At 45.4% G+C, this 25,490-nt stretch overlaps 1 protein-coding gene across 3 annotated transcripts in view; it reads left to right on the forward strand.

Annotated features, from left to right (window-relative positions):
• LOC146862804 (uncharacterized) overlaps positions 1-24,831 on the forward strand; it is a 377,330-nt gene extending 352,499 nt beyond the window's left edge. For 2 of the 3 annotated variants that reach the window (XM_085643300.1, XM_085643301.1), the window contains exons 11-13: positions 9,356-9,465; positions 9,671-9,751; positions 23,968-24,831. In XM_085643300.1, coding sequence (XP_085499426.1) covers positions 9,356-9,465; positions 9,671-9,719 — 159 coding nt within the window. In that variant the 3' untranslated portion in view covers positions 9,720-9,751; positions 23,968-24,831. The remainder of the gene's footprint in view (positions 1-9,355; positions 9,466-9,670; positions 9,752-23,967) is intronic. The other variant, XM_085643302.1, reaches the window with a different exon arrangement.
• The last annotated feature ends 659 nt before the right edge of the window (positions 24,832-25,490 follow it).

A 25,490-nucleotide genomic window follows, 5' to 3' on the forward strand; every position in this document is an offset into this window, starting at 1 on the left:
ATCACTGTCTGCCAATGTTCATGGTCTATCTTTTTGTTTTATGATGAATAAAAAGATGTATACAAAACAAAAAAGTGTCCTGGTTTTAGCTGTAAAGGTTGCAACTCCTTCAGGTTCAGAGCCTTAAAGACGTACGACTGTCTCTTGGGGGATAGTTTATTCAGTGAATTGAGAAATGAGGGTCACTTGCTTCATGCAATCTGTAAAAACATGAATATTGAAACATACTTTTGATTAGTGTTTATGTGTTTGGTGACTGCACTTCTGTGCTATAATATGCCTCAAGTGCTCCCAGGCTTTGGTCATTATGCAATGAGCAAAAATTAATAAACGAAAAAGTACATATGAATTCAGCAGCTCACAATCTTCTTAGAAAGTTCATTCAAATCATTCAAGCCCTGTGACCTCATTTGTTGGATGATGGTAAAGGGACGTCTACCAAAGAAGGCGGATATTCCACCGCCCTGCCCTTTGTTTGCTTGCCTCATCCAGAGAGCAGATACATGCGGTGCTTCCAGTGGCAGTGCCTCTGTGGGCTCCTCCATCGCAAGCACCTTTTGGATGGAAGACACTAGTGGAAATAATCTTGGAGAGGCCGCCCAATTTAGGGCAGCCCCTCTCATGACATTTCCACAGACATCCTTTTTAAACCTTGACAGCCTCAGCCAGAAAAAGTCATGAAAAGTCGCCCTCCATGTGTATCTTATTAAAAAAATAATTTCACAGTGGTTCCCCTCTTTAGTTGTTCTGCCTCTATTCAGTATTCATCCTGCATCTTTTTCAGAATTCATCATGTCTCAAAATTCGAATTGGTTGATTATGTTAATCAGGTACCACATCAGACAAACTGTGAAAGTCCTTCTTCACTGTTTGCATACTGGCAGATTAAACTTGTGTGGTCAGGAGCAGTGGCGTCACTAGGGTTGGTGTCACCCCGTGCGGGTAACTCATGGTGTCACCCCCTCACGACTTACCGCATGGACCTCCTCCGCTCCGAGTCCGCTAGCCTACAAGCCCTAGATTAGATTATATCTACTTGCAAACAGTCACCAGTATACAACGGATCAATTCTGTGTGTATACAGAGCATGTGGAGAGTTATTTGAAAGTAAGAGCGATGTCTGGATGTAAGTGCAAACCCTCAAATTCCAACAGGCCATGTTTTAACACAAGTACTTACTTCCAGGCCCGATTATCCACTTTTCGACCATCCCGCTCCTGTGTACCTTATCTCACAGCTGACCTTCGGGCCCCAGCCCCATATCAGCCCCATCCAGCTCTACTTTCATTATTCCCGTAAAAAACATTAGCAAAATCACCTTCAAACTTAAAACATTAAATATAGCAGTAAATATAATTAGCACGCACTTTAAAATATGTTCCACAGTTGCCCTAATGACCTGATTGCTAATTAAATAAAAACAGAAAGGCAATGACAGGGCCGGTTTTATCGCTAGTATGTAATTCCGTCTACAAGGAATGTCACATGAGCCAATGAGGATTACAAGATGTAGGAATCACATGGCATCCATACTGGTGGGCAGTAAATTTAAAGAGGGTTTGGGCTGGGGAAGCACAAACTCAGGATTTAAAGCATACCGTAATGGTTGGGGCTTGGCTTTACTAATAAAAATGTATATCGGCCCAAACTCTTTTTAGCAACATTAAAATAATGAAAGATTGGGGAATTTCCAAATTTATAGTAACACCAAAAAGGGAAGTTCTAACTATACCATTCATGTTTGTCTGCAGGTCTTTGATGACAGTTCATAGCCACTGTCCTATGTTAGGATTGTAACTTTTGAACTGCAAGTAACACAAGAATCTCTGTGACAAAGGCAGTAACCCACTGAGCTATCCAAATAAAATACAGTTTATCTGTATTTCAAAACTACCAACAGGCAAAGGACTGCTCTCCAGCAGGATCATTAATCACCAGTTCTCTGGACATGTTTTATTGTTGCCTTGCATCCATGGCCATGATAATGATGTGCCTTGCTGGGCCTGTGCAGAATTTTAAAATAAAAACAAACAGTAATGAGGTCCCTAATTATCCCCTTCCATTCATCTTTAAGACTTTCATGTATACATCCATCTATCCATCGTTTCATACTTTCATGAATCCTTTCACCATTCCATCTATCCACCCTTTCATTATTAGTTTTCCATCCATCCATCCTTTCGCTCACACTTCCAAACATTCATACATCCTATTACCCATCCATTCGTCAATCCATTCTTCTTCATCCATCCACCAATTCACCCTCCTTTTATCAGTCCAGCAGTCCATCCTTCCACACCTCCATCCAGGCGGCCATCCATCCAGACTTCTATCGTTCCAGCCACTTTCTTTCTCACACTCATGCAAATATTGTTTTGTCCTTACATCCATCAGCCCATTTGCCCATGCATTCATCCTTTTATCCTTTTTACCCTTCCCTCTTGTCACAGTTCCTTCCTTATTTTCATATGCCCTTCATTTCCCTCTTCTCCCACCCATCTCCCTCTCCCTCCATCTTGCTTTCTTTCCCTTTCATTTCCTCTTAATTTCTTTGTTGTAATTCGTTTTCCTTGCTTGACCTCTGTTATCGGTGTCCCGTGTGTTTTTAGTGCTTTTGTCGGCGGGGGGAGGGGACCCGGGCATTAGAGAAGAGGAAGCGCGTGCGCACTGCAGAATTTGAGTGTGCCACAGCACCACTACCAAGAAATAGGATGTGATAAATGCAAAGTGTGTATAGGAACACCACGATAGAGTGTAGTCTCGGATTCTGCTTACTTAGCAACAGAAGTCACATGAGCAAGAGCTTGAGCTATTGCCATTGTAAATGACAATGCCTTTTATTTGTGTGTTTTAAAAACCTGCAAGCGGTGCGTAAATACGCAGTTTGTACTTCTAGTTCTTGCTCACCAGAAGCAAGGCTGGCAGTAACTGCACCTGTTACTGTCAGCCGCTTCTGGTGAGCAAGTACTAGAAGTGCAAACTGCGTGCTTACGCACCGCTTGCAGGTTTTTAAAACAAGAGTAATTCCAACTAGGAGTCTCTTTTTGTACAATGCTAAGACTATCTGCCAACAAAAGATCAAAACATTACCCACAATTAATCCCACATAACACCAATATAAAGTACCACATTCAATAATATGCATAACACCATTCAAGCTTCGTGCCAATTACTGTATGTCAAAGGGGCTATCCAGTGCAACTTTCAGAAGCAGCATTATATCAGATGAGCGTCACCATAAAATGCAGTGTGGCGTAAGACAACCTCTTTATTATTACGGTTCAATGTCAATATACAACATCACCATGAGGGGTTCACAATAAGCTAAAAAAAAATGTACGGCATTGATCAAAAATAGGTAATGCGTTCTTTCATATCTCTATCCGCTATCCACACAAGGCCCTCGGCTTTTCTTGTAAAATGCTTTTCCTTTCACCCTCCCGCGTAATACAACCTTTCACAAAAAACTTTGATTTCCAACTTCATAGTTTTTCATACTGTATCATACTTTAACAACAATGCCAATGATGAACAGAGTTGTGTAATCAACGCAGTTAACCAACAATTCAGGGAAGAACGGGGCACATGATTTAGTTACCGAGGGAGGCTCGATAACAATCAGCATGTGAGTGCATCCACGAGCTAATGGTTAAACTATAAGTTTGTGCAGATTCTAGTAGTTGGAAACAGTGACTTATGAGAGTTGTATCCTTTGACGACTAAAACAGGCGTCCCTCCGTCAGTATTTATGGGGTGAGCAATTAGCACCCAGGGTTGCGTTCAACCTACAAGGCGCACCTATTTAAAAAAACATTTAGTGGATTATTTCACTAACTTTCTCCATAATTCTGCATCCCAAAGACAGAGCCGCCTCACTTCTTGCGCACTGTTTTACTCCAGAGAAGCCAAGTTTAATCTGTGAGTCGAACTGGGGCGAGGGGGGTAAGATCAGGTCCTGTGGGTGGTGCGTTCCCGTCAGTTGGTGAGGCACGCAAGGGTGGGTCAGCAGGCTGTCAGTGATGCCAACACTCGGGGGCCCGCGGCCGTTGCCCGTTAGCCTCAAAAACCAGACTCCACGCTGCTCTCCTTGCAGTTGGAATAAAATTAAATTATAGTGGCGCTGTGGCAGTGTCAGTGGCGACCTGAGACCTCCTGGGACTCCCCTTGACTTCCACTGCAAAAGTACTGAAAAAACGGTCTTACGTGTATGGTTTTGTTATGAGTTTTGTGCATTTATTTCACAAGAAATTCTGTTTAAAGAATATGAGATAGGGTTTTAACAGTATTAATACAACTAAACAAGACAAGCCTTAGAATAATTCTGGCCGGCGCGCTCTATGAGACGTTGCAGCTATACCGATCCACCTGACTGCACATGCTGTAGTTTGAATGAGTGATTATTAACCGTCACGTTTTTCGTGCGTTTTTCGAGTGCGCTCATTTTTTGAGGGCTTTTACAACTGTATTGAAGAGATATATACACACCAAAACTGTTATTGCCTACCCTGAAGTGGCTTTACTGGTGTTAGTCGTGAGTATCCCCCATAGCTCTTGTCCCACCTGTGTTTCTAGAGGTTGGCTGTCCTTTGATGATATGACCCTTTTGATAAGGCAAGATTGGAACCTATCTCCCATATCCTTACAGTTGCTTGTGACTTTTGGGCAAGCTCGATGTTGATGTTTTCCCCATTTTGAGACACCTCCTAAGTCAAAAGGAAGATTGCCCTTGAGTCCTCACCTTCGCTCCTCGTCCCTCCTCGTGATGCCAAGACAGTCATGCGCACTTGGGGCCCAATGCTGCGGGATTCGGAATTTCGGATTCCTCCAACAACGCCGCCCGACTGCACCCCTCTAGTGACGACGTGACGTCACTGCCGAGGCGCGCAGACGCGTCGGAGGAGGAGACAGTGCGCGCTGCGCACAGTCACCTCCTGCTGAAGATTAGGTTGCGTGCGTCTTTGCGTTTCGGTTTCTGAAGTTGGACTGCTCAGTTTCAATAAAATGTTGCACGGACGGTTGCAGTGCACCACACCACACCGACCGGACCGGACCTTTGGTGTCACCCCCCGTGAGGGTGTCACCCGGTGCGGTCCGCACCCCCCGCACCCCCCTAGTGACGCCACTGGTCAGGAGCTGAACCTCGTCTTGGAATACCTTCAAGCATGCATAACTACCTGGCAATGATTTACATAACATGGAACAATTGGCTTTTCAGTTAGGGAAATGCATGAAAATAATGCTCCAAATGTTCGAAGAATGGATTTGGTAGGAATGGTCACAAATTGCACATTAACTGAATCCATTCTGTTTTTGTGAACAGACCAATGTACTAAGAGGTCGGTGCACAAAAACCTGATTCTTAGTGGTTCACAATTTGACCTATCTCATGAATATTCATGAAGTAGGTCGCAAATTGTGACCCACTATGAATAGCAGCCATAAAAGGGATGGTGAGCTGCTGTGGTTCGCAGACATCCATTTCTGTTATTGCTTTCAAATGAAGCAATTTTTTTTCTAAATGCTTCACATTTTTCTTAAAGGAAAACGGGATGAATTAGAAAAAAAAAAAAACTGACATTTTCTAAAACTATGCAATTGTCCCTTTGACTACTGCTGTATCGTAAAAAATATTTTTTCATCGTTCTCAAAAGGGAAGGGGCCCCCTGAGAACTCCTTCCCATTTGTGAATGGCTTACCACTACATATTTGTAGTCAGTAAAATAATGTTTTGTGACACGATTTCAGTTGCAAACATTAATGCATGAAACTGCTACGTGGTCGCTTGCAGTATACAAACCGCACAGCCACGTTGGCATGCATATACCATGCAAAGAGTAGACGTGATTCAAGTACAAGCTTCAGATATTCACCCACATTTCAGGCAGTACGCCCTTCGTCAGGGGTAGCTGTAGTAAAAAAGACACACCATCAGCTTTCTTGAATCATTTGTCTGGGTTGACTTTACAGAACTTCTGCAATGGATTGGGTGCACCTGGAACAGATCAAGGGTGGGATAAGGAGGAGTCCTGTTCATGTACTAGCGGGAATACGAGTGGGAGGGATCACGATGTGAATGGCGGCGCTGAGACTCTGGACGAAATCGTATTAACTTATTGTGAAGTAAGTGCCCATTTGGACAGTTATAGAAGTTGAATGGGGGTGTTTTCAGTTAAGTTTATGCGGGCCCGAAATGAGAGTTTTTGGGCATGTTTGAATGGTCACACCGAATGTATTGTTTATTATTGTAAAACTATTCAAGAACGCTGATGGTTTGTCTTTTTTACTGCAGCTACCCCTGATGAAGGGCGTAATGCCTGAAATGCAGTGGGTGAATATCTGAATTGTTACTAAGGACATAAGTGGATTCTAATGTGTTTTAATAAAAGGTCTGGATGGGCATTTATTTAGCATCTGAAGCTTGGAATCTTATTGCCTCCATCATGAACTTAGAATCATGTTGAATAAACTTGGGATTGATATTGATTACTGTGGATTATGAGGATGTACTTGAATCGCGTCTTTGGAGGCTATATGCATGCCAGCGTGGCTGTGCGGTTTGTATACTGCACGCGACGGCGTAGCAGTTTCATATCGGAATTTCCATGACTGTGTCTGGGGACTGAGCACAGATCCAACCTGCACGCCAGAAATAATGCCTTGAGCGAGTCAAGAATCTGTGAGAAGTGGATAATCATGGGTGTGCACCCTATAATTTTTCAGAAACATTCATGCATGCCATTTTGATTTGGTATTTGAAAATGATGCTCTAATCACCCCCCTTCCGACTACTGAATTCGTATTTGGTCGCAAACCCAAATTGCTGTTCAGTAACATGTGACACAAAATTACGATTTGAATTTTAAGCACTCAAAAGACCTTTTTGCAGGTGCAAACGGCCCGATTCTGAAATATTTTATAGGGCTACAGTATTTCTTCCAGATACCATGACATTTCTCTGTATATTTGTTGATTTGCAATCATCAAAATGTGTCATTTATGATGCATTAATTACTATGAGTTATGCCTTGTCTTTTATACACTTTGAGTCTTACGAAGATAATCAGTGTAATGATGATGAATGATTGTCGATTAGGTTACACTATATTAGTATAATTCCTGAGTGTGATAAATTGTAATCATTCACTCACTGTTGGAATAAATGTATTTATTTTTCACTATAACATACCCTTGTTTGCCTATACTAGGTCTTTTAATCTTTAGGAGATATTTTCTCACTCTTCATGGGGTTTTTATGTGTGCTACCTGTGGATCATTTTTGGGGATCAGTTATTTTATCATCAGCCCCTGTTGTAGCTTACATTAGGTTTACAAGCAGTGATGAAACAAGAGAAAAGAGTTTTACTACCTTAGGTGCCAAAGAAATCATTAATTGCAGATGGATGCATCAAAGCCACACTCACCTGGATATAGATAAACCTATGTTCGAATAAATATTTCAATCTGATTAAAACAAAAACTTGGACTACAGTGTGGCAGTGCATTCCCAGATCAGGATTCTGGATCAAATCCAGAAAACGATGAGCTGTGTGTGTCAGGCCACTGCTAAACTCTCCAAAACAGACAGAGAACCTTTTGGCCGTGATACATTTATTTCAACATGAAGGGTGCATTCCCGGTTGTGATAATGTTCTTGTGGGGGGATGCGGTTTGTTTTGGAGGGCCAAATTCAAGAAGCAGTGACAAGTACGTTAAACAAATTATATAGTTGATAGCGACTGTCCTGAAATCTGTGCCAAAATAGATCGTCGCATCCCCCCACTACCACCTCACTGCACTGTGTATCTATATCACCACTGAGCACTACTATCTCACCATTATGTATCACTGTATGAACTTTGAAGTGCAAAAATTCTGCAATGTATTTTTGTTGTATGTAATTTGGTTCGCATAACGAATGCTACCAAGTCTGATACATAAATTAATGAAAAACCCTTTTTCTGTGTTCTTGTTCCTTCCCCCATTTGCTTAAGAAATGTTCTGGCTTTCAGAAATGTATCATATGTTATGCTGAAGTAACTACGGCTAACCGCAATACGCATTGTTTCTACCCAAGGGAACCATTGTTCTTTATATATCAAATACCCAGGTTCCTAGGGACACAGGGTCACCCCATTTTGTTAATATATAGGAACACAGGGGCAGCTCGTCGGTATGGACCCCGGTTGGGTCCACTTTCCTTCTTTTTCTGCCATTTTTTTTATTACACTAATAGTGAATAATATGATATTATTCACTATTAGTGTGATAAAAAAAATCGAGTACAATTAGCTGGAATGTGACTCCCGCTGTCAGCAGAGGTGAGCAAAAACTATTTTATATGTATAGTGTGCGCCTGCTTGCAGAGAGTGTCTGTGTGAGACAGTGTGTGTTAGTTTGTTTGTGTACCCATGTGTGTGTGAGTGAAAGTAAACATCAAATTACCTGTTAATGTGTATGGGTAGGTATGTGTGTGAGTGAGTAAAAGTAAACGTCAAATGGCGTGTGATGTCACTTCCGCTACTTCTGGTATTCGGTGAATTGACCGCCATTACATGACCCCTGTCACATGGTGAGCTGTGCAGCCGTCATACCAGGCAAGATGATGATTTGGATGAGAGTGGCACAGAAGACCGAAGGCCGTAGACCGCTTTGGACACTTCCGTTGACTGGCACATGCAAACCAAATCAGACCCCTGCTAGTGGCGCTGGCGACGTGGAGGACAGAAGGAATGTTAGAGAGGACTGTACCTGGCACTTCTGTAAACTGTCTTATGATAGGTCTTCCAGAACATTCTTTTGAATGAGCACCATGTGGCCAGTCTTCTTTGAGTGCACATTTCAGTACTTGTTTCCTTACCTGTCTAATGTCATTAATGTGATTGCTGCAAAATGACAGGTATTAGAGTCTACACACCATTGCATCTGTATAAAAATAGCACATTAACCTTTAATAATGTAGGTCACTTGCTAAGCCAAAAGTTTGAACCACACAGAATACATTAAAATTCCAACTATGGAGTTCCACCTTTTCCGTTAGTTAATTGTTGGCAAATCAGTCGTTGAGTAGTTAATTAGCCTACATTCTGCTTGAACTACAATTGTTTAAGAAACGTGGAATTCAGTGATACATGGGACATGTGATCAGCATTTTATATTGTCACGTTACTATTCAGTCAAATAAATACACATTTTAAATTACATATGCAGATATTTCAAAACTTTTTTTTTCTTCAATTGTAAATAGCACAAAATGGGAATCAAAATATTCTAGTTATGAAAAGCGACTTATTTTGTAAAAAGCTTTGATAACAAAGGTTCTGTTGTAAAATAAATATTGCCTTTTCTGTTTGATTAGAAAGGGAGGAGGTCGGTTACATCGAGTGAGCAACCTGAAGACACCCTCCCATCCGAAGAAGAGATCACAGGGATTTTACTTCAACAGATCAAGGATCGAGAAGTTCACAGGTACACCAGACTCTTACAGAGAGCTGAGACAGGGCAGTAAAAAGACAACGACTACAGCAGACTTGGGAATTACAACACTGCAGGAAAGCCTGCTATTATTGCTTTCAACATTGCCTGAGTTTGTAGATATTTTAATGTTAAGTGTAATATATATTTTACTTACTGTTTATATTTAATTAACACTGTTTTCTTGTGTAACTTTCAGAAAAGATGTGTGGAAACATATATTGAAGAAGCGCCCAAGCAGTAAATGATGCAGACGCATTGAAGTTTGGAAGTTGGGTTGGTATGTTTTCATGCATATCTGTTTTAATGCATGTGGAAGCAATATCCGGGCCAGCTTTAGCGTTGGTGGCGCACAGTGTGACAAAGTTTGTTGGCACCTCCCCATCCATGGTGGAGGTGGTGACCACCTCCACCATGGATTCCCTCACCACCACCTTTTAGCAGGGCCCCTCAACAGTGGCGATCTGTGCAGGTGAGCGTGGTGAAGCGAAGGGGTGGAGCAGGGGCGGGGCAGGTGTGGGTGGGTGGAAGTGACATACGACGGGATAAGGAATATAAAATAAATAAATAAATACAACCACTTACCTTGTGCTCGACATAAGTCAGGATGACTGGCAATGCACCTTCAGCGAATTGGCTGGCTGGTTGGTCCCATTCTACTGTCTGTTCTTCTGGCACTTTTTGGTGAAAATAGTTTTAATTCCCAACATTTATGGTTAGGCAGGAGCAACACCTCTAACACCACTACCAAGGGCACAGAACCTTGGTGGCACTACTTGGGGGGTTAGATGTCACTCCATTAGAGGCCAGGTGCAGAGTTCAAGTTCTCTGGAGCTTGTTATGTCCCTGTAGCTCACATAGAAGGCCAACCAAAGCCCTTGGAGTCACTCTGGTGGGCCTGGTTCAAGCAGCAAGCAGGCCTCAAGCAGCAGGATAGTCTTCTGGGAAAAAGGACAGTCCTCTTGTAGCAGCAGCAGGGCAATCCTCTGGTAGCAGCAGGGCAGTCCTTGGGGGAACAAGGCAAGCTTCAAGAGGCAGGGCAGTCCTCTGGGGGTCTGGTCAGATTATTTCTGAAGTTTTCTGCAGGCCCAGTAGTGCTAGGTCCAAGAGTTGTTCTGAGGGTCCAATATTTATACTCAGTGTCAGCCATTGAAGTGGGGGAATCCTCTAGGCTATCCCACATCTGGTTCTGGAAAGTTCCTACCTTTCCCTGCCAATGCTTCAAGACGTCAGGGTGGACAAAGGACTAGAGCCAGGTTATTTTGTGAGTGTGCTGGAGGCAGCCCTAAGAAGTATAAGTGGGGCAGGGAGCAGCTCTGCCCCCAGCCAGCCTGGCAGGATTACCAATCCTGTCAACACCTAGCTCCCTTTTGTCTCACTGTCTGGGAGAGAGGAATACGCAAAGCCCTATAGCTAAGCTAATCACAGTCATGTGACCCAGGACTTTTGCAGCAGGCACCGAATGGTTAGGACAAGAAAATGTCAACCTTCTAATAGTGGCATTTTCAGAATTGTGACTTAAAATCTGACTTGCCATTAATTACAATTCTTTTGAGTCTAGACTTGGTATTTAAATCTGTCGCCAATAAAAGGTTAGCACTTATTAAATATAATTATGTATGTAGGAGGTTTTCAATACCAGGACATGAAAAACATATGTCCTACTTTTCAAATACAATGTGTCCTGTCCGATGGGCTGTTTCGGGCCTACCTTAGGGGTGGCATATGTATTAAAAAGGAAGGGTTAGTCCTGGCAAAGTATTTATTTTTGCTAGGTTAAATTTGGCAGTTTAAAGTTGCACTACATGCAGCAATGGCTTGCCTGAGACATGTTTTATAGTACTACTTTAGTAGGTGGCACAATGAGTGCTGCAGGCCCACTAGTAGCCTTTAACTTACAGGCCCTAGGGTACATGTAGTAATATATGCAAGGGACTTACAAGTTAATTAAATGTGCCAATCAGGTGCAGCCCAATTCTACCACGTTTTAGGGAGAGAGCACAAGCACTATAGCACTGGTTAGTCCCAATGCCAATAAAACAATTTCAGAAAACAGGAGGGGTGAAGGCAAAAGGTTTGGGGGAAGATCGCACCAAAGATGTTGGGTCTAACAATCACCATACTTCAGTGTACATGAGTCGGAGCAATGGGGCCAATTCACATAAGCATTTACGAGAGTTGGAAATAGTACCATAGAACTATTCTGTTATGTGCTCTTACATGCCTGTGTGAAACGGCCCCAAAATGCCCCACTCCCTGTTATTAAAAGTGCAAAAAGGGTAGAGTACTTTTTATTTGGAAGAATAACGCATATAGCATCCAGCTCCATTATCTCAGCAACTTTTTCACCACTTCTCCTGAAGGAAGCATGTCCTTCAATAAGTTTTAACACATCAGCCATCATCACCATGTAGACAAAAGTGCCCTATTCACCAAGGTAAATTTACACGTGTAGGTTTCCTCATGTTAAAATGTACTCTTACACCTTTGTGTTAATGTATGCTTTTTTGTTATTCAATATTTCTGAGTGTAGATTTATCCCAAGTATAGACTTGCATATCTCCACCCCATAAACCCAGGCATTGGAGCCCTAAGAGACTGAATTTACAAGTGTAAAGTTACTACTAGTAACTTTTCACTCATAGCCAGAAATCCCCAACACGTGGGTGGAGATCTCCCTATGGTATAGTATAAGAAAAAATATTTTACAAAAATAAAAAATGCTTATGTTGTTGGGTGAAGCTTGGACATCTTGAAACGAGGCTTGCTGCCTGTCCAAACAACAAATTGTTAAAGCTTTGAGATCTATTTTATTAACGGACTCCTATAGCTGTGAGTATTGTACCTATTGTGATTGAGAGGGCCTCACATTTCTCCCAGTTAATTTTATTTCCTGAAAAGGAGGAGAAGGTAAGGTCCGTTGGTGAGGATTCTGGGTTAGCGAATGTCACTAAAATGTCATTGAGTTGAACAGGGCTCTGTGTTACCCTGCTGGTGTGGTTATCCCTACAATGCATGGGTTCTTGCAGATAGGTGTTGCTAAAGGTTCAAGTGCTATGATAAAAAACAATGGGGTGAGGGGACAGCCCTGTCTAGTGCCTCTATGTATTGCAAATTCTGGGAAAATATGTCTGCTACATGTGAACCATTTCACTTTCGTCATATAAATATGTGGTTTTCCTAGCCCCATTTATTCAAAAATTCTGAAAAGGTACTCCCACTCCACCAAAAGCCTTTTTCTGCATCCAGTGGGACCACTATACTGTCAGTCATATCAACTTCTGTTTGCCTAGGGACATGAACAAGCAATCTCAAGTGGGACGTAGAGGAGCGTTGCGGGGCAGAGCTCACTTGGATTCCTTTGTATCAAAAATAGTTGTACCTGCCATAGCCGATTAGCCAATACTTTTACAAAAAAGTTCTGTATCAACATTGGTAAGGGATATTGTCCTATATTTGGAGCAATTCACTGTGTCATTACCAGGTTTAAGAAGGAGGTATAACCTAGCACCAATTAGATTCTGTTAAAGGAGCCATACCATCAGTGAATTCCCCAAATAGTTTATAGAGAACGGGCGTCATGAGGCCTTTGTGTAGTTTATAAAATTCTGAGGGTTATCCATCAACTTTTTATTTTGGGTAGTTGGCAAAAACTTTGCTGATTTAGTCTTCTGCAATGTTTTGTTCGAGCTCAAGGGTCTTGGCAGATGATAGGACTGCGGCCGGGAGGGAAAATGTAAAAAAATATATAGGTAGGCCCTGCCTGTTAAAAATGGCTATGCCACCTTTGCGAAAAATGTATTCCTTACCCACTCAGCCCCATCTAAGTTTTTGACTCTCTTGAGTTGTAATAGTGAGATCCCTGGAGTAGGGTGGGATCGGGTTAATATTCGTGGAGGTAGTTGAGTACTTTCTTCTGTTTTATAAAGTGGGTGAGGCATTAACATTAAGTGATACCACTATGAGAGTGCTGTTGAAATGCATATGAGTGCTAGGGCTGTGTGATATAAGTCTACTACCTTGTACAAGAAAATTGTTCTACCATTGGATGTCAGGTAATGTCAACAGTTGGACATGACATGGAGTATGTTTGCTTATTTGAAGGTCTAGCATGAATTGGTAAGACACAGTACTGGTATTAACAACATTACTATAGTATCTAATGTGGGTGTAGTCCATATATTTTACAGAAATACATGAATTGAGAATTTATCCAACAGGGACATCCAAGAAACGAATATTGCTCAAAGGAAGGCGTAAGATCTGTGGTCTGAGAAGTTATTAATCACCCAGGGTAGCATCTACTTTTAGCGGGCTGGACATGACTAGTCATAGGACCGTCCTTCGTTAATGTGAGACAGGTAAACTACAGGCCATTATTCAAATAGTTTAATAATGGGAGATGGTTGGGAGGGGGCAGCAAGTCCTGTGTTTCCAATTTAGAGGCCCTTAATCCTGAAACGATTGGTTAAAGTGTCTTAGCAAAAATGTATGACCTACATCATCTCCTTCCTCGCTCCTTTAAAGGTCTGCAGTGGGAGTTACACACCTCCCAAGTTACTCCAGGGAAGACATTTCAAGTCCAGGGAAGTGTTCCACACAAACATCGTGGCAACCATTTATGGTCTCAATGCCAAGAATTGTTTACGTTTTTGTTCAGTGTCTTGGGGAAAGTCTTGAGAGACTGAGATTCAATGTTCGCCATATGTAAAAGAACCTCAGATTTTTGCCTCTGCTATTATCATGTATGTATGGTGATATTGGAGGAAGCTGGTGATTACTTGGTGCGGACCCTCTCTATTATTCTGCCATCGGAATCACAGTCTATGTACTTGTTGCAGTTCTGGTGGGGATTTTAAAATGTAGATTTGTAAGTGCAGGTATCAAATGGGTGAGGAATGATATCATGTCCCTGCTTTCTAATTGCTCAGGGATTCTGGAAATGGGAAACTTATCCTGTCAATTCCCATCTTTCAATTCAGTGATTATCATGTGCATGAACCAATGATCTTGTTCCCGGGTAATCGAGGGAGCAACCTTCCTTTTCACCAGTATGAGTCTCTTTTCCACCTCCTGCAGACAAGCTTGGAACAAGGCAATGTCTGATGTGACGTAGAGAATATCAGCTGATGTCTTCTTGGTATTGTCTTCTATTTTGACCAGGGACATGTGTAGTGCCGCTACTTCACTTAGGATGGTGACACGAAGCGTGTCTTGAGGTATTGTGCTTTGTTCTGGAGTAAGTTAAGGGAATTTGCAGGTGACTGACTCTGTAAATAGGAGCTGTCATGCTGACTTGGATGTATTGTGTGTTATGGGGTCTGAGGCTCCATCTTCTGCTGACTTGTAGTGCCGTCCAAGCCGTCGCCAAATAGCTTGCTTTTATTGGTGCAGATATCAGTATAATGTTCAAACTTCAAAGAGATGAAGGTCTTAGTTAAGGATAGGACCCTAGCTTCCCCAAATTCATGTTCCAGGTATCTATGGGATCTGGACAATACCCATGAGATAAAGCAACTTTTTACAGCAGAACTATGTACTTAGGAGGGTTCCCAAGGTACCAGCTGAAGGGGTTCCGGCTTTTCACAAAGTCTTCTAATGAGCAGGTTGTCTTAAGTTTGCCTAAGAATGGGCGTGGCCGAGCCGAGCCGCAAGATGGCCGCCGAGTAACGGGGCTCCGCCGGCCGAACACACAATCCGGACACCAATCCGCCTAAAGCCTTCGTATCTGAGCAATAAATCTGCGGCGGGGAGTGCCTACGCGCTGCGGCTCCGGAGGAAGCCATCGCGACTGAAATCGGCGGCGGCGATCGGACGCTGTGACCTTCGCTGCATCGGCGGCCTGCGCCCGTCTCCCTGGGCGGCCAGAGGAAGTACTCAAGTCCCCGGTTGCGGGCCTGTGACCCGGCGCGCGGAGCTACGCAGCCCAGAAGAAGCGCAGGAGCGGGACTGGCCCGCCGTGTGTGGCGAGGTCGCTGAAGCGGACCATCCGACTGACCGTCAGCCTGCAGGCAAGCACTAGCGGAGGTGAGGCGGGTGGTGAAGTGCGCTGCGTGCTGCTGAGGCCCTGAGAGTGAGGAAGAGCGCCCTGGCGCACTGTGCTCGCTGCCATACACGCCACCATGGGGAGGAATGACTGCTGGGCCCTGGAGGAGTGCACCGATCTGCATATATATAGCACCTGACTGCGTGCCTGCAACTGTGAATATCCTGGGGAGCAGAAGATTGAGGACAGGTGTTACAGCGCGGTGACTGCGGTGCCAGATTGGAGTGCCCTGCCCAGAGTGTCTATCCTGATACTGCGCTGCCGCTGTGCCTACAGCTAGGGCGAGGACGCCGCCAAAGGCCTACGGATAGTGCGTGCTGGTGAATCGCTGGGCTTGACTGGCTTGCACGAGATTCTCTTCACGGCGGGGGGCTGTGGGGGCGGCCCGCGCCGGGCGAGAACTCGGACACGTGCCAGCCACACCGATCTGAGCGAGGGCGACACACAGAAGTGGCCAATAGGTGCCCCCCCCACCCCCCCCAGTGCCCCCCCCCGAGGTGTCTCCCCGGAACCATCATGGGGAAGTCGGATGCCAAGCAGCAGAAGCTGCACTTTGAACGACGCACTGACCGGAGTGCTGAGAGGACACGAATGTTTCAGACAGTGGTCCCTGAAACACAGATGGAGCCCACGCCAGAGGACGACGTCAGGAGTATGTTTCGTGACCTCAAGGGCTGCCTCAAAGAAATAGACACTAAATTGGACTCCATGGCACAGCGTATCGACGGCATGTCCCACAGAGTTGATCAACACGAGGAGCGACTGGCGGCAGCGGAGACGCGGATTGCGGAATGTGAGGAAGGACAAAGCGACACTCGAGAACAACTGTTGCGCATGGACAAGGTCCTGGAAGTAATACGTGGGCGCAACGAGGATTTGGAAGCCCGCTCCCGCAGAAATAACATACGCATTATTGGGATTGCGGAATCCACCAATATTGGCAATATGGAGCACTTCGTGGAAGGTATGTTTCGTGAATTGTTTGGGACGGACCTGTCGGCCATGTTCCTGGTCGAACGCGCGCATCGTACGCTGGGCCCGCGCCCAGTGCCGGGAGCGCCACCTCGCCCGATTCTGGCCCGAGTTCTGAATTACAGAGACAGAGATACGATCTTGAGGTTATCCCGTGAAAAAGGCGAATTAACCTTCCAAAACATGGCTATCTCCTTATACCCTGACTTTACGCAAGCTGTGCAGTCTGCACGGCGCGAGTTCCTGCCGGCCAAAAAGATCTTCCAAAAAGTGGGGACCAAGTATGCCATGCTGTACCCTGCCAAGCTGAGGGTTCAGATCAAGGGGAAGCCGGTGATCTTCACGGAGGCGAAGGAGGCGCTAAAATTTGCACGACAGACAGAACGATCGCATCGGGAACTGCGCGATTGCCGGGGGACCCCCCCGTCTGGCCAGCTAAGTGACATTGAATAGTCAAGCGTGCAGATACGAGGACTATGGCCATTCGCAGTGCTGTTTGCCGCCCTGCGGATTCTAAGTTCAGCATACGCCATTTTCATTCCCAGTGTTGGCCTGAGGCCTGGAGTTGGCAATGGACGCGGACCTGGGCTGACGGGGATGGCTGGCCGTGGGGCGGACTCTGATATCGCTTTGTGGTCGTGTACCAATGTTGTGATGGATGCTACGCGGGGCATGTCCTGCTGACCCTAGCCTGATTGTGAAATGTAGAAGGCGGAAATGTTCGGCCACCCTGTCACTTACAGACGGGGGAGTGTGCCGGTGACCCCACGCCCTCAACGGGATGATTCCCATGCTACTGTCACAGGAAAGTTTTTGTTGGGTTTGTTTGAGGGGGGGTTCTGAATCTCAACCTGATTGGGGGGTTGGAGTGGGAGGAGGGGGGGTATATTTTTTGTTGGTTTGTGTTGATGTACTGCAGCATTCGCTTCCACAACTTATTGATAGAGCGGCGTTGTTCCCTGCCATGCCCACATTGCTATTGGGTGCTAGACATGGTACGCTAAGAATCTCACCGCACGCCCCACCTCTTGTACCGCGAATAGACACACCGCTGCGTAGGACACATGCAAATACACATCTCTGACCGCGCTGCGCTGCCTGACATGGAACATTCGCGGTCTAAATGACCACCGCAAGATCCGACTGACTCATGCACACTTGGCCAGACACCATATAGACATCTGTTTCCTACAGGAGACCCACCTAATGCAGGGAGCCGGGGAGAAGCTTAGGCATACCAGATGGGGCGAGGTACACACTTCCGGCTATTCTAGCTATTGCTGGGGAGTGGCCATTTTGATTCGGAGGGGCCTGCCCTGGCAGACACTGAAGGTGCACGCCGACTCCGAGGGGAGATACATAATACTGTTGGGGAAATTATTTCACCTGCAGGTCATACTCATCAATACTTATGGCCCCAACTCCGACGACCCAGGTTTCTTCCGGCAAGTGTGGCTTAAGGCGCAATCCATGGGCGTAGGGGCGTATATTTGGGGCGGAGATTTTAATGTGGTCCTTTCGTTGGAGCTAGATAGAGAAGGGGCTGCTCGCACACATCACCCACATGCGGCGGGCACTCTCCGAGGTCTTATGGAAGACTACAATTTGCTAGACTCGTGGCGGATACTGCACCCCGCGTCGCGAGAGGGAACTTGCTTCACCCCACACAGGAAGGCCTGGTCCAGACTGGATTTTTGGCTGTTGACCCCGTATATACATGCCTGGGTAGCGGAAGTTTCTCACAGAGCGCGCACCCTCTCCGACCACTCCCCGGTTGAGCTGCTGTTGCGAGTCCCCCAGCCGTATGTTACTCCCTTCGCCTGGAGATTGCCGCCGCAGGCATTGTTAGATCAGGTATTTCGTGAAGAAATACATCAGCACATCCTCGACTATTTCGATCTTAACACAAACTCGGTATCATCGGTGGGCACCCTGTGGGACGCCTTCAAGGTGGTTATAAGAGGCCACTGCATTGCGGGACAAGCCAGAGTGCTGAAGGCCATACGAAACACGCTTAGGGGGCTGGAGGATCGACTGCATGCTCTGGAGGTGCAGTACTGCTCTGACCCCTCGGCGGCAACGCTGGCGGATACGCGCACTACCCTTACGGCATACCAGACTGAGGCGAATAGGGAACTCAAATTCCTAACTAAACATGTGTCGGCCCGCCGCTATGGTGAGGGAGATCGCCCGGGCAAAACGCTCGCCAATCTGTTGCGTTCGCAAAGGACTTCCTCTTACATCCCATCAGTCGAGACGCCGCACGGTCATCCTGTCTACACTCCTCCAGAAATCCTGGACACATTTCGGACGTTCTATAAAGACTTGTACCGATCAAGGGGAGGTCCTCCACTGGAGGACTTGTCTGAATACCTGGACACGGTGCAGCTGATCTGGTTCACTGCGCACCAAAAGGGATATTTCGATCGACCCTTTGAAGTGGACGATGTAAAGGACGCAATAGGCTCCTTGGCAGCCGGAAAGGCACCAGGACCGGATGGCCTGCCGGCGCAGTTTTATAAGGAATACGCTGAACTCCTGGCCCCCAGGCTGTTGGCCGTCTATGCGGAGTCTGTGGAGGCGGGCATGCTCCCAGCGTCAATGAGAGAGGCCATCGTAATCGCACTTTTAAAGCCGGATAAAGATGCCCAGAAATGCGACTCATATAGGCCACTATCCTTAATCAACACTGATGCGAAAATCTTCGCCAAAATGCTCGCGACGCGACTACAGCCAGTACTGCCCCTCATGATACGCCCAGATCAATCGGGATTTGTGCCGGGCCGCTCCACGTCTCATAACCTTCGAACTCTCTTTGGGGTGTTGCACTATTTGGCCCCACACGTAAAGGCCGCAGTGGTGCTACTGGACGCCACGAAAGCGTTCGACTCTCTGGAGTGGGGACTCCTGTTTCCTTTACTTCAGCGCCTGGGATTGACTGAGGCCTTTATTCGTTATATTAGATTACTCTACACTACCATCACTGCCCGAGTACGAGTGAACGGGCTTATATCCGAGCCCTTTGCCATTAGCAGGGGTACTAGACAGGGCTGCCCCCTGTCGCCCCTGCTGTTTGCGATTGCCACCGAACCATTGGCGTCCCGTATTAGGCATTGGGTTCTCTTCCCGGGCTCTGACCGTTTCTATGTACGCGGACGACATAACACTATATGTGGTCGATCCTCATGAAAATCTCTCCCCCATGACAGGAGAGTTGATGAACTATGGCCGGCTGTCCGGGGTGACTATAAACTGGGAGAAGTCGGTCATTTTGCCCCTGACGACTGAGACGTCCCGCTTCACTCCGGACTGCCCGTTGAAATGGGCGACTGGCCCCGTGCGATATCTGGGGATATGGATTAGTACGGACATGCAGGAATTGTGGACAGAAAACTATGGACGTGCCCTTACGTGGATAGAGGAAAAGGTTGGCCGCTGGAAACACTTGCCCCTTTCGCTGGCAGGGCGCATAGCGGTGGCAAAAATGGTGTTCCTACCCAAGCTACTGTATCTATTCGTTAACATCCCGATGCCTCTGACTGCGCATTTCCTGAACCAAGCGCGTTCGCGGATGATAGAATTGGCGTGGGGTGGCGGGCAGCCGAGAGTGGCCTGGGAGACCCTCACTCTCCCGTAGAGGCAAGGTGGTCTGGCAGCACTGGATTTCACGCTATATGCTTACTGCGCACAGGCACAGTTCTTGCACTACTGGGTGCACCCTACGCCCTTCCAGCCACATGTGGCCATAGAGATGGATAGGGCTGCCCCACTGCCGCTCAGCACGGCCCTATACGCACCGCACAAGAGGATATGCACAGACATTGATACTGTACACGTGCTTAAATGGGCCTGGGATGGGCTGCGTCGGCGAGCTAAGTTGGACCATCTCTATGCCGGATCGGTGCCACTGCGCGGGAACCCTATGTGGCCCCCGCTGCAGCACATGAAAACTGGGGAACGCGCGGCATCACGCGGCCTTCGGACGGGGGGGGACCTCTTCCCGGGCGACACTTTCATCACGCTGGAACAATTGTGCGGTGCAGAGGCACCAACGATGCTTGATACACTGCTCTATTATCAGCTGCGACATACATGTCAGAAGCTATTTCCTACATTTCCCGCGCCGCCGCCGGACTTGCTGGCCTTAGAGAATGTGCTCAAGGTGGAGTCGGGGCGTAAACTTGTGTCCCGATTGTACAGCTGCATGCAAAGCACTTGTCCGGTTGTGGTTCCGGCGGCGCGCTGCATGTGGGATACGGAATTGGGCACCGAACTCACTGATGACCACTGGGATATGTGCTGTAGACTGCTTGAGACCCTTTCCCCTAATTATCGTCTCCGACTGATACATTTTAAATACATACACATGATCTACCGCACGCCTAGTCGGCTACATCGCATGGGCTTGCGGGATGCAGACAACTGCTGGCGCTGTGACGCACGCGGAGCTACGTTTTTACATATGGCATGGGAATGTCCCACATTGGCCTCATTCTGGGTAAGGGTGATGGAGCTGGTGAATGCAATTACCGACCTACAGATCCCCTGCACTCCACAGACTACATTACTAGGGATTTTACACATGGTCAAGCCTAAACACCGTAAACTGCCGGCCATGCTAATCCTGCTCGCCAAACGACAGGTTGCGATGCACTGGGGAGCTGTCACATCGCCTTACATTAGGGAGTGGATTAAAAGCGTGGTGCACTGCCAGACGCAACTCGCACTATACGGGGAGCTCTTACCAGCGCGCTCGCGGCCGAAGGACATATGGGAACCATTCACACACTGGTTGACTCACACTACGGTTCAAGCGATATGAAACAGTGCTTCTTATTGATGGGAGCCAGAGGGGGCCGACGATCAGTTACATACTGAGGTGCTGAGGTCATCGACTGTGCTGTGGGAACAATGCGGGCTGGGTGTGGGCGGGGGTGGGAGGACCGTGCGGGACTTACTGTGAAATGACGAGTTGGCACCCTGGTGTGATATTGATACTGTTGTTTTGGTGGGGAGCTGTGCTGTCAATCTCATTTTATACTTACACTGCAGTGAGTTGTGTTTGTCTTGTTGTTGAAAATGCAAATAAAAAGAATTTAAAAAAAAAAAAAAAAAAAATTTGCCTAAGAATGAAAGACAATCCATAAGGAGGAGAACTAGTATGGCAGTTTTTTGGGGATGGGCGTATATTTACAGTATCTGAGCTCTTTGGCAAAAGAAATGGATTGATGGCCCGATCCCTAAATCTCTGATAAATGGAGCAGGATTGGACTTTTTTTAGGACAGACAACCAACCCAAGATGTCCCCTGCGGCCCTCTTTCAAATTTAGTGTCTCTGTGCTGCTAGTTTGAGCATTGCTGTGAGGCGTTTCTCTTCCTTCTTCCTTGGCATCAGAGTGGTGGTGCTGGGTTGTGAGCACAACCACACTCTTGAAACAGTGTGCAGTTCCACCAACTCTTTTGTGAGGCGCCCATGCGCTATTGACTTCCATGTCACCCTCTGATGGCCATTGCGGACCTGCCCCGCTTAGATGCTGGCCCATGCTGCAGAGTGGAGGCGTTCTCCTGCTGACATTCATCCTTGAGACTCTCTTCTGACTCTAGGCCCCCTGTTCCTGGTCTCTGCTGGGTGAGCAGTGGTCTGTCAGGCTATTGCTGTGCCTACATTGAGGTCCTGTGAGGTGAGCCAGGCGGAGCTATGTTCTTGTGCCATCATCTTCCAGGTGCCTGTCTCTACTGCTGAGGCTTCCTGTTTCAAAACATTTGCTTTATGGAGCATCTCTTATTACTCCTGTATAATGCAGCCAATGCATCTCTTTTCAGCAACATTATTTTTGGCTCTCTAATGGATATATTTTGTAGCATTCCTACATCTTAAACTGTGTGGATTTGGGAAGAATTTAAATCAAATGTTCAGTCTTCAATCTAAGTGAGGCTATCATTTCCTTATCAAACAATAGTTTTCTCTGTAGAGTCACCTATTTTCTCTTGTATCTTATTTTCCATTTCTGAACCCTAATGGACAGCTGCATGGGTCGACATACGTACTGGGACATGTTCAACACATTCTATACTTTCAGGCATTTATTTTTGGCTTAGAATCAAATCACGAATAATTGCCATAGTTCAATGTGTAAAAATAGAACCTTTTTCTAATTTACATGCTTTGGCCTCCATCAATTAGAATCTTTAACAATAATGACACCACCAAAAGCATTGCGCCACTTTATACATTCTATTGTAACTATATATGGAAGATGTATATCTACCTGCAAAATGTTACAATGACTGATGTAGTATATTCAGGTATATCTCATTCATACAATGATAGAGGGATTCACTTCACCTCCGGAAAAAAGGTGATTCTGATTTTGGAATAGGTTTAGTAAACAGTTGGCGGGTATCAATTGATAATTTTGGTAAATACTGGAGGCTGTCCCAAAGCGAGAGATAAGAGCCTTATTAGCATGGCTACCCTTTCGTTGACATACAGAATGGATCAAATGCAGGATAATCCTTTCACCTTTTTCAATGGTGGAAGACTTGGATGTAGGAGTCGTAAAATAAGATGAAGAGGAAAGGGTAATGAGGAAAAAGAGAAAGTCACATACGTCAATTCACAGAGCCTCTAACTGAAATAAGGAACATAGAAAATAAGGGACGAGATTAGAACAACAAGATGATAAACTATCCTGCATATTAACAACATAAAATATATACCTGAACTCTTAGAATGGTGTCAAAACCAATTCGGGCTATGATTAATACCTGGAGAATAATTAAAGACATTAACAGAACATGATAAACTTATATAGAGCTTGGGGTTCAAACAGCAAGACATAATGATATATTTTTATGAATATTCTAGAATAATCAATTCATAGATCAGATGCAAACATGTTTATCATCGGATTATTGAAAGACAGCATCCAGAAAACTCATGCTGAAATACACTTGCATAGGGAGATGCAGATAAAACAGCTAACTCGAAAGAAACAAAGGCAGGTTTCGGTTAATTTTCTAAGCTAGTCAGGTTGGAAGATTCTCTCATAGAGCATGAGACAAAAAAACAATTGAAGGATTTTGAAAAAAATTTTAAGTCAAATATTTGCACGATTTAGGAAAGGGAATGGGTGAAATCCCCCTAAAAATAGGAGCCACACACCAGATCAAATTTGCAGTGTTTAAAAAATATAAAAATGTGGCATATATTTTAAATATATGTACCTTGTCTATGTTGACTGCATAATATGGTGCCTGTAACTTCTTTTCGGGTATATCGATGATTGCAATCTCTTACACTTTGAGGTTTTGTACTTTCATTTAAGGATAGCTTAATGCTGGGAGAGATTAAACGTGTGGGGGTGTCTCTACTCTGGAGTGTGAAACAAAAGGGCACTGGTGTTGCCTCTATGTGAAGAAATTGTTCAATGGCGGTGATCGTTCATGTATTGGTTTGTTTGTGTTTTTCATTTCAGGTGTAATAGTCAACAGGCCACCCTGCCGCCGCTTCACAGCACATCACTTTGAGATACTAGAATCCCACAGAAATGCAACGTGATATTCACGTCAGGAAAACACGGACCCTCGCGGAACCCTGGATGGTGTTTGTTTCTCTTATCTCCGCAAACTCCAGGCCTGCAGAGGAAAGCAGTGCACCTCTCGTATTTCCCTCTCATCCCCTTGCAGGCTTTGTTAAGTATATGTTTGGGAGCGTTGCATTGCATCACGATGTCCTGCCTTGTGTTTGCTTCGTCATGTTCTGAGACTCTGTCAGTATCCAATAAAATGTAAGAATGGAGTATTGGGGTTTTAAAAATGCTGACATAAAGCGAACTTAGGGGCTTATTTACAAGCCCCTTGCGCCGCCCGTGCGTCACTTTTAACATGGGAAAAAGTGACGTACGGGCGGCGCAAGGGGCTTGTAAATAAGCCCCTTAGTGTGAACTGCACAACAGGGTTTATGCGGGCATATGAGTAGCGAGTAACTCATCACGATGACCTCAAAGGCACTGCCCATTTGCATAAATTCATTGAAAGTGAGCGCAGAAGAAAGGCAGCCGGGCGCACCGCTCTCTTTGGAGGAGAAGCCTCTTTATCTCATGGCTGCAGAAGGATTTTCCGGGTAGTTAATTCTGCCGTTTGTGCCAAACACGCCACTTAAATATCTAGATCCCCTTTTAGAAATGTTGCCACCTGTGTCCATCTCCACATTTCCACCCCGCACAACCATTCCAATGCAAGCTCCCCCAACAGCAAGTCGCTGCTACCCTCTCCTAACACGATTGTGTTACTGTGTTGTAATAGGCCGTTATGACCTAATATGCATTATTTGTATGATCAAACAGACTGTGGATAATTGTTCTTTTTTACATCTTTGCAAAGACTGGTTATCTCCTCTTTTTTGTTTACATATTTATTTGCGATTTTTTGTATAGCACCATTAGTTTATGTGGGAGAGGTATTCACTGAAAAGGGGAGTGCATTGGTTTTGAGAAGCTGCTTTTACTCTCGGTCAGATGTTACTTTTCTTTACCTTTCCCTTTAGTGACTTTTCCACATCTTCATCTACTTTGTTTATGATATGTTCATATGCTTTTTTGGGAATCGGGTTGGGTTTATACAACAACCAATGTACAACACTTAAGAAATGCCTGCCATGTGTGCAAAAAACTCAGTTGATGTCCTTCTGGGTTGAGAACAAGAAGAGATGGAGTGGAGGCAGGATTTTCACTGTAGGGATTTTAGTGCACTTGTTTTAGCTATAGTTGCGGATAGTACATTTACTTTATCTGCATAAGCTTGTTGTCAGACCTGCACAGTTGTATCGTACTTTTTTTATTGCCACCATTATTGATGGATATTTTTCATGGCCTAACATTTTAGGAGAGGGCTTATGTCAACCTGCATTAGAGTCAGCCAAGACTATGGCATAGTTAAAACATAGAGCGATCTGGATCCGCAGGATTAGGCAAATTTTAGCTTCCTGCAGGGATACCAG

The sequence above is a fragment of the Triturus cristatus genome, chromosome 2_2 (assembly GCF_964204655.1).
Source record: "Triturus cristatus chromosome 2_2, aTriCri1.1, whole genome shotgun sequence".
Taxonomy (NCBI): Eukaryota; Metazoa; Chordata; class Amphibia; order Caudata; family Salamandridae; genus Triturus; species Triturus cristatus.